Raw genomic sequence first — 9,498 nt, 5'->3', positions numbered from 1 at the left:
GTGCTGGGTCTCCGTCTGCCTCTCCCGCGTTTAAGGGGATAGTATAGTTCCCGGGCGAATGGGGCAGAAAGCCACGCCTCCCCCATTGCAAGGGTAACAGCAACTAGTCTGCCTTCCATCCCACATCTCTCTGCAAAGTCCATCTCTCTCCCCCCCCCCCCCCCCCCCCAAACAGAAGAACTTGGTCTTTGCCCCGCGGGGGTCCCGGAGCAAGAACGCTGAGCAGGGTTCTCCCCCCCCCTCCTCCGCAGTGCCGAATGCAGAGTGGGAATCACCTCCGGACTGAAGGAGGGGGAAGCGAGATAGAGCTGGGATTCCGGGCTACTGCTTCACACAGAGAGAGAGAGACAGAGACAGAGAGAGGAGGGAGCTTCACTCTGTGCCCTCCCCGAGTGTTTGTGTGGGAGGGTGTACAGGGAACTTCACTGTGTTTGACCCCAGGAGTGTGTGCGTGTGCGAGAGTGTGAGTGTGTGGGGTGGGACAGGGGCAAGGGAGCTTCAGTGTGTGTGGGTGTAGAGGGAGCGTTGTGTGTGTGAGCGTGTTTACAGCGAGCCCGTGTGTTACAGCGAGCCCGTGTTACAGCGAGCCCGTGTGTTACAGCGAGCCCGTGTGTTACAGCGAGCCCGTGTGTTACAGCGAGCCCGTGTGTTACAGCGAGCCCGTGTGTTACAGCGAGCCCGTGTGTTACAGCGAGCCCGTGTTACAGCGAGCCCGTGTTACAGCGAGCCCGTGTTACAGCGAGCCCGTGTTACAGCGAGCCCGTGTTACAGCGAGCGTCTGTTACAGCGAGTGTGCGTGTACCAAGAAGCATGTGTTACAGCGAGCCCGTGTTACAGCGAGCCCGTGTTACAGCGAGCCCGTGTTACAGCGAGCCCGTGTTACAGCGAGCCCGTGTTACAGCGAGCGTGTGCCAAGAAGCATGTGTGTGATGGGCCGGTGTAGAGGGAGAGAGAATGTGAGTGTAGATGAAGCATCACTCTGTCTGACCACAGGGTGTGCGAGTGAGTGAGTGTGACACTGTACATGTGTGGTGTGCGTGTGAGTCTTACTGTGTGTGTGTGAGAGTCTTACTGTGTGTGTGTGTGCGCATGTTTTACAGTGTGTGTGTTACAGTGAGTGTGTGTGCATGTGCGTGTGTAGAGGGAGATCGACTGTACTTCTAACCCACACCACTGGAGTGTACAGGGTGCCTGACTCCAACTCTGCTCTCACCTGCCCAGTGTAGAGGGAGCATCACCCACACACACACACACCCCCACCCAGGAACCCTCGACTCCGGGCTCCCCTCCCAACAGACGCCACCCTCCACTCCCCACAGTCAGCCCAGGCTCCCTCGAACTCCACATTCCTGCGCCAAACCCACGTCTCTCCAGGACCCTGCACCACCACCACCTCGCTCCCCCCTCCCACACAAACTTCCTCCACAGCAGAATTACAAGCCTCATCCTCCCATCTACTGCAGGGAACACAGGACTGAGGGGAGAGAAGGGGTGGGGGAAGGAGCCGAATATACCTGCTCGAACACCCCCACCCCCCCCCATAGAGAACCAAGCCCCACACACTCACACACCTAAAGTGTTAATCCACAAGCCAAAACAATCAGAAGTTCAAGTACACATTTAATAGACCGTTAGGTAGTAGATCAGTGGACAGGGGCGAGGGGACAGAGAGAGACAGGGAGAGAGACACAGGGAGAGAGACACACGGAGAGAGAGCACTCTACTCCAACTCCCAGGGTACAGGGTATAAAAATAAGGGCCATTGCCACACAGAGGAAGAGAGAGAAAGAGAGAGGGGGGCACCGCTCAAGATGGAGGAGGTGTCCTGCCCCCCTCCGACCCACAGCCAAACATCTCCTGCGAGGCGTAGGTCATGTAAAGGAAGCCGTCCTCCTCCTTGAACTCGGAGTAAATGTCCGCCATGGTGAGGGAGGAGCTCGCCACGCTCCGGTCTTTCACCATCAGGTAGAAAGCCTGCCTCGACGACAGCACCATCCGATTCCTGTCCAGGAGAGAGAGAGGGGAGTGGGAAAGAGGTGAGACCTGCCAGCGATGATCAATCGATCGATCGAGGGGAAGAGGTGAGATCTGCCAGCAATGATCGATCGATCGAGGGGAAGGGGTGAGATCTGCCAGCGATGATCAATCGATCGAGGGGAAGGGGTGAGACCTGCCAGCGATGATCAATCGATCGATCGAGGGGAAGAGGTGAGATCTGCCAGCAATGATCAATCGATCGAGGGGAAGGGGTGAGATCTGCCAGCGATGATCGATCGATCGAGGGGAGATCTGCCAGCAATGACGATCGATCGATTGCGGGGAAGAGGTGAGATCTGCCAGCGATGATCAATCGATCGAGGGGAAGGGGTGAGATCTGCCAGCGATGATCAATCGATCGATCGAGGGGAAGAGGTGAGATCTGCCAGCGATGATCGATCGATCGAGGGGAAGGGGTGACGAGTTTCCCTCGAGCCGCCCCCCTCATCTCAAGTTGCTCCTTCACCATTTTGACAAACAATTTCCTTCAACGGCCTTAAACAGAATTGACCGCAATTCAGACCTTGCTCAAAAAGATTGTATTCGGAGGGGAGTTTGGGTAGATATATTTGTAAACCTAACACTTTATCCACCAGTGCGAGAATGAGAGAGAGAGAGAGAGAGAGAGAGATGCATTTTAACCTGCCAGGGACAATATAAACAAAACAAAAATAATTGCACTAACAGTATCTCTGCTTTGTACTTTAATTTGTAAATAAAAGTGATCTCATGGTTTTAGCCTGCTTGTGTTGGTCTGCATCCTGAGCGACATTTGCACAGCTCCAAGGAAACTCAAGCGGGCTTGTATACAAACACAGGGTTGCAACGCTGAGGCTCTACAAGGCGCTGGTCTGGGCTGCATTTGGAATATTGTGAGCCGTTTTGGGCCCCATATCTGAGGACGTATATGCCGGCTCTGGAGAGAGTCCAGAGGAGGTTTACCCAAACGATCCCAGGAATGAGTGGGTTAATGTACGATGAGCGTTTGTCGGCGCTGGGCCTGTACTCGCTGGAGTTTAGAAGGATGAGTGGGGGGCTCATTGAAACGTACAGAATAGTGAAAGGCCCAGATAGAGTGGATGTGGAGAGGATGTTTCCACTGGTGGGAGAGTCTAGGACCAGAGGACACAGCCTCAGAATTAAAGGGCGTACTTTTAGGAAGGAGACGAGGAGGGGAAGCCATGATCTAACTCACCTGATGATGATAGTGAACTGACACATACTCAGCTCCAGGGGAACCAGGAACTTGGACCTGTCCAGGTGCGGCAGGGAACGTTCCTTGGGATACCGCTCCACGATGATCTAGAGGGTACGGAACGGCAGAGACGGAGATGAGGAACTGCAGACAGAACATGGAATGGCCCAACACAGCTGTGAGCTACAGGGAGAGGTTGAGCAGGACTGGGTCGCTAATCCATGGAGCACAGGAGGATGGTGGCTGATCTTATCGAGGTGTACAAAATCATGAGAGGAATAGATCGGCCAGGTCTCTTGCCCAGAGTCGGGGAATCGAGGACCAGAGGACATGGGGTCAAGGTGAAGGGGAAATGAATCGGAGGGGCAACTTTTTCACACAGTGGGTGTATGGAACGAGCTGCCGGAAGAGGTAGTTGAGGCTGGGACTATCCCAACGTTTAAGAAATAGTTGGACATCGAGCAAAAAGGCCTTGTCCGGCATTTGACTGCTACTACTCGGGTCGAGGGGAGTGTTGGGTCGTCCCGTCCCGACGTAGTGCAGCCCGTGGAGTGCAGCAGCAGCAGCGCCTCGGTCGGTCGGCAGCCCAGCCCAGCTGTCCGATCTTCGCTGACTGCTGACACCACCACCTCATGGACAATCGTTGGTTCGCGAGTTGGACGGGGCACTGGACTGTGCGGGCGGCCAAAACTCCTCAGCTGGACAGCCGGCTGGACTTTGTGTGCAGTCCAGCACCCGGGGCCAACTCATCATCCACCCAGACACGGCCCAGTCGGTCAAGGGATTGCCGTCGGGGAATTCGTCCCGTATTTTGACCTTATTTGCGAGTGAGAAAGTTGGCGACGTTAGCCTCACCCCGGCCACTCCCTCTTCTCCCCTCTCCCATCAGGCAAGAGGTACACATGTTTGAAAATGCACACACCTCCAGATTGCAGGAAGATTGTTCCCCATGTTAGGGAAGTCCAGGACAAGGGGTCACAGCTTAAGGATAAGGGGGAAATCCTTTAAAACCGAGATGAGAAGAACTTTTTTTTTTCACACACAGAGTGGTGAATCTCTGGAACTCTCTGCCGCAGAGGGTAGTTAGATTGCAGGAAGATTGTTCCCGATGATAGGGAAGTCCAGGACAAGGGGTCACAGCTTAAGGATAAGGGGGAAATCCTTTAAAACCAAGATGAGAAGAACTTTTTTCACACACAGAGTGGTGAATCTCTGGAACTCTCTGCTACAGAGGGTAGTCGAGGCCACAGTTCATTGGCTATATTTAAGAGGGAGTTAGATGTGGCCCTTGTGGCTAAAGGGGTCAGGGGGTATGGAGAGAAGGCAGGGATGAGATACTGAGTTGGATGATCAGCCATGATCATATTGAATGGCGGTGCAGGCTCGAAGGGCTGAATGGCCTCTACTCCTGCACCTAATTTCTATGTTTCTATTCAGGGACTTTTTCTTCCCGGCTGTTTAGTTTAGAGATACAGCGTGGAAACAGGCCCTTCAGCCCACCGAGTCCATGCCAACCATCGATCGGCACGTCCCGAACAACTCTCACCAACTTCTACAGATGCGCCGGTGAAAGCATTTTATCGGGAAGCATCACAGCACGGTTTGGGAACAGCTCCGTCCGAGATCCTTGAGAAACCGCAGAGAGTTGTGGATAGTTGCAGCCCAGACCGTCACACACACACACAAACCAACCTCCCTTCCATTGACTCCATCTACACCTCACGCTGCCTCGGCAAGGCCAGCAGCATCATCAAGGGCCAGTCTCACCCCCGGTCACTCCCTCTCCTCCCCTCTCCCATCGGGCAAGAGGTACAGAAGTGTGAAAACGAATGCACACACACCTCCAGATTCAAGAGACAGTTTCTTTCCGGCTGTTATCAGGCAACTGAACCATCCTACCACAACCAGCGAGCTGTCCTGACCTCCTATATACCTCATTGGAGACCCTCGGACTATCTTTAATCTGCTTTTACCTTTATCCTGTATCTGTAAACTGTGGACAGCTCGATTGTAATCATTTACAGTCTTTCCTCTAACTGGATAGCATGCAACAAGAAAGATTTTGACCACACGATACTAAAGAAATATTAAATGAATACTAATCAAATGCAATAGAGAGAGTACAGAGGAGATTTACTAGAATGTTGCCTGGGTTTCAGCAACTAAGTTACAGAGAAAGGTTGAACAAGTTAGGGCTTTATTCTTTGGAGCGCAGAAGGTTAAGGGGGGACTTGATAGAGGTTTTTAAAATGATGAGAGGGATAGACAGAGTTGACGTGGATAAGCTTTTCCCACTGAGAGTAGGGAAGATTCAAACAAGGGGGACATGACGAGAATTAAGGGACAGAAGTTTAGGGGTAACATGAGGGGGAACTTCTTTACTCAGAGAGTGGTGGCTGTGTGGAATGAGCTTCCAGTGAAGGTGATGGAGGCAGGTTCGTTTTTTATCATTTAACAATAAATTGGATAGTTATATGGATGGGAAGGGAATGGAGGGTTATGGTCTGAGCGCAGGTAGATGGGACTAGGGGAGAATACGTGTTCGGCACAGACTAGAAGGGTCGAGATGGCCTGTTTCCATGCTGTAATTGTTATATGGTTATAATAGGGATCCGAGGGGTAACTTTTTCCACACAGAGGGTGGTGGGTGAATGGAAAGAGCTGCCGGAGGAGGTAGTTGAGGCTGGGACTATCCCAAAGTTTAAGAAACAGTTAAGACAGGTACATGGATAGGACAGGGTTTGGAGGGATGTGGGCCAAATGCAGGCAGGTGGGACTAGTGTAGATGGGGGGGGGGGATGTTGGCCAGTGTGGGGAGGATGGGCCGAAGGGCCTGTTTTCACACTGTATCATTCTATGACCTGTTGAATCCGACACAAATTCCAACCCCCTCCCCCCAAAAAACGCACAAGACCTCTCCCCACTAACGAGTTCTTACCGGTAGCTTGTTGGGGAACTTGCAACGTATGTTGTCTGCCTCAGTTTTCCTCAAAGCTGCGGGGGTTGAGAGAGGGGAGGGGGGGGGTGGGGGGGGGGGGGGGAGAGGAAGAGAGACAGAAAGAATATTGTTACATTGAAATAGGGGAGAGAGGCGTTGGAGTGAATTACATTGGGAAGATTTCAAACGAGACATGAACCTCTCAGCTAAAGTGGAGTTGAAAAGTTCTGCTAAACTGGGGGAAGTTTTTACGACGGGGGGGGGGGGGGGGGGGCAAGAAACTCAAATAAAGTCGAACCGGACAGTCACATTAAACATTTAAAAAAGTTGACGACAGAGTGTCAAAGTTGTGTTGAAAAGTTTTAAATTCAGCTCGAAAACAGAAGGGCAGAAAATCGCTCAAAGTTAACTCGGAAAAGTGAAATTAAACTGGAAAAAGTTGACAACAGAGGCAAGGGACTGTTGTATAAAAGTTCACCTGCAAACTGGGGGGGTCTGCACCAAATTCTCAATTAAAGTCCAATTGGAAAGTTAATAAAACTGGGGGGATTTCTTTTTGTTTTAAACCGGGCGTGAAATTCACCAACAGTCGAGTTGAAAACCTAAATTAAACTGGGAAATTATTTAACACCAGAGGCGGAAATGTTCACCCAGAATTGTGTTGGGAAGGTTCATTTAAACTGGAAAAAAGGTTTTCAACTGGGCAAGAGACGCAAAAAGTTGAAAGACATAAGAAGTGCTGGAGTAGGTTTTTACAATGAAAAAACAGAGCTGGAGAAACTCAGCCCACTGAGAGTGGGAAGCAGGGGACATCTATTAAGCGAAGTTTAAATATGCAACGTTTCTCAGAGAGTGGAAACGTTGCCTTCCATTGGTGGAGGCTTCGTTTTTATCATTTACAAATAGATGCTGTGCTGGGAAGGGCTGAGGGGTTTTGGTCTCGCAGGTATTGGGACTTTATGTGTAACCTTCGATTGGCTCCGTGCATCTGCATATGTTCCCTCTTGAACAGAGTGCTGGAGTAACTCAGTGGACTAGACAGGCAGGATCTCCGTGGAGAACGTGGACAGGTACAGAGTACTGGAGTAACTCAGTGGGTCAGACATGTAGCATTTCTGTGGCGAGAAGGGATTTTGAATGGGTAACGTTTCGGGTCGAAATCCTTCTTCAGACTGAGAGTCAGGGGAGGAGAGTGAAACGAGAAATACAGGCGGTGATGTAGAGAGATGTAGAACAAATACATAACTAACGATGGTCGAGGAGACTGGGAGACGTCGCTGCTCAGAACATCTCAACTCCAACCTTGGAAAGTTTAAATGAAATTGGGAAAAGTCCTGTAAGTTCAGGTGCAAAGTTGATTCGGGTCGGCACCAAATTCGCAATTAAAGTCTAATTGGAAACGTTCAATTCATCCGGAGAAACGCTTTGAAACACGACGTCAAATTCTCACCAAGAGTTGAGTTGAAAACTTAAACTGGGAAGAAAAAAAAAAAAGTTTCTAACTTTCAAAGTCCAATTTGGAAATTTAAATTAGACTGGAAAAAGTTTAGAAGACGGCAATAAATTTCTTACACAGAGTCAAATTGGAAAGGGGAATTAAACAGGGCGGGGAGGAATAACGGGGCAAGGGAACTCGCATCTGAAGTTAATTTGGGAAGTAAATTCAGGTTGGGGGAAAAAAAAAGTTGCTTTGAAAAATGTCGGGAAAAAGTCAGGAATTCCTTACCTAAAGAGCGTCTCTCCTTGAAGGGTTTGTGATCCATTGGGTTTAGTCTGTGCAGCGAAGTTGAGTTGAAACCACCAGTTACTCTCTCGATAAGAATAATAGACTCGCACTGGGTCTCCCGAGGCTCTTGTACTGTCTCCAACAGGTCGCGTTAACAATCGCGGCGAGAATTTAACCCCATGAGATCCGGACTCAACCCCCTGTCCCACTGCACGAGTTCATTCCGAGAGTTCCCCCGAGTTGGCCCTGATTCAAACTCGGAGATTTACGGTAATGGCCGCTCGTAGGTACTCGGGGGCTCTCGTGGACATTTTTCAACATGTTGAAAAATCTTCACGAGTCTTCCCGAGTACCTGCCGTTAGTGTTACGAGCCGCTAAGAAACATGTTCCCGATGTTGGGGGGAGGGGAGTCCAGAACCAGGGGCCACACACACACACACACAGTTTAAGAATAAGGGGTCGGCCATTTAGAACGGAGATGAGGAAACATTTTTTCTCACAGAGAGTGGTGAGTCTGTGGAATTCTCTGCCTCAGAGGGCGGTGGAGGCCGGTTCTCTGGATACTTTCAAGAGAGAGCTAGATAGGGCTCTTAAAGATAGCGGAGTCAGGGGAGAAGGCAGGAACGGGGTACTGATTGGGGATGATCAGCCTTGATCACATTGAATGGCGGTGCTGGCTCGAAGGGCCGAATGGCCTCTACTCCTGCACCTATTGTCTATTGTCTATTAGAAACATAGAAACATAGAAAATAGGTGCAGGAGGAGGCCATTCGGCCCTTCGAGCCAGCACCATTCCCCATTCAATATGATCATGGCTGATCGTCCCCTATCAATAACCCGTGCCTGCCTTCTCCCCATATCCCTTGACTCCACCAGCCCCTAGAGCTCTATCTAGCTCTCTCTTAAATCCATCCAGTGACTTGGCCTCCACTGCCCTCTGTGGCGGGGAATTCCACAAATTCACACAACTCTCTGGGTGGAAAAAGTTTTTTCTTCTCACCTCAGTCTTACATGACCTCCCCTTCATTCTAAGACTCTGTGTGTGGCCCCTGGTTCTGGACTCGCCCAACATTGGGAACATTTTTCCTGCATCTAGCTTGTCCAGTCCTTTTATAATTTGATATGTTTTTGGTTGTTTATATTGAAGGTATTAGGGATAGGAAGGGGGGAGATTGGGAGGGTGGGGGAGGGAGATTTGGGGGGGGAGGGGGTCGGGCAGTGTCCCTGGAGAAAAAGGAATAGTTGACGTTTTGCGTAGAGGTCTTTCCTCAGACTGAAGAAATATCTTTCCCACAGATGCTGAGTTAACGAACCCACTGAGTTACTCCAGCGCGTTGCGTGTGTATTCTAAGGAATATATATTGAACTTATTTTTCATTTATAATATTGTGCACAGAGTACTTTGTTTACGAATTATGCCGGGCTGCAGCAAGTAAGAATTGCATTGTGTCTGAAGAAGGGTCTCGACCCGAAACGTCACCCATCCCTTCTCTCCAGAGATGCTGCCTGTCCTGCTGAGTTACTCCAGCATTTTGTATCTGACCTCTGACAATCAAACGCCTTTGACTCTCACCAATGTCCACCCAACACATGCCAGACTT

General features: G+C 50.5%; 1 protein-coding gene across 1 annotated transcript; it reads right to left on the bottom strand.

Annotated features, from left to right (window-relative positions):
• Positions 1–1,441: 1,441 nt before the first annotated feature.
• On the bottom strand, positions 1,442–6,254 carry LOC129715088 (microtubule-associated proteins 1A/1B light chain 3C-like; the record flags this gene model as incomplete). The annotated part of the gene is made up of 3 exons (XM_055664948.1): positions 1,442–2,002; positions 3,233–3,339; positions 6,171–6,254. Coding segments are annotated over 3 exons (387 nt in total), but the record flags the coding sequence as incomplete, so codon positions are not given.
• Positions 6,255–9,498: the final 3,244 nt, after the last annotated feature.

Source organism: Leucoraja erinacea, unplaced genomic scaffold, assembly GCF_028641065.1.
Source record: "Leucoraja erinacea ecotype New England unplaced genomic scaffold, Leri_hhj_1 Leri_1001S, whole genome shotgun sequence".
Taxonomy (NCBI): domain Eukaryota; kingdom Metazoa; phylum Chordata; class Chondrichthyes; order Rajiformes; family Rajidae; genus Leucoraja; species Leucoraja erinaceus.
This window is presented reverse-complemented; position numbering and strand designations above follow the sequence as displayed.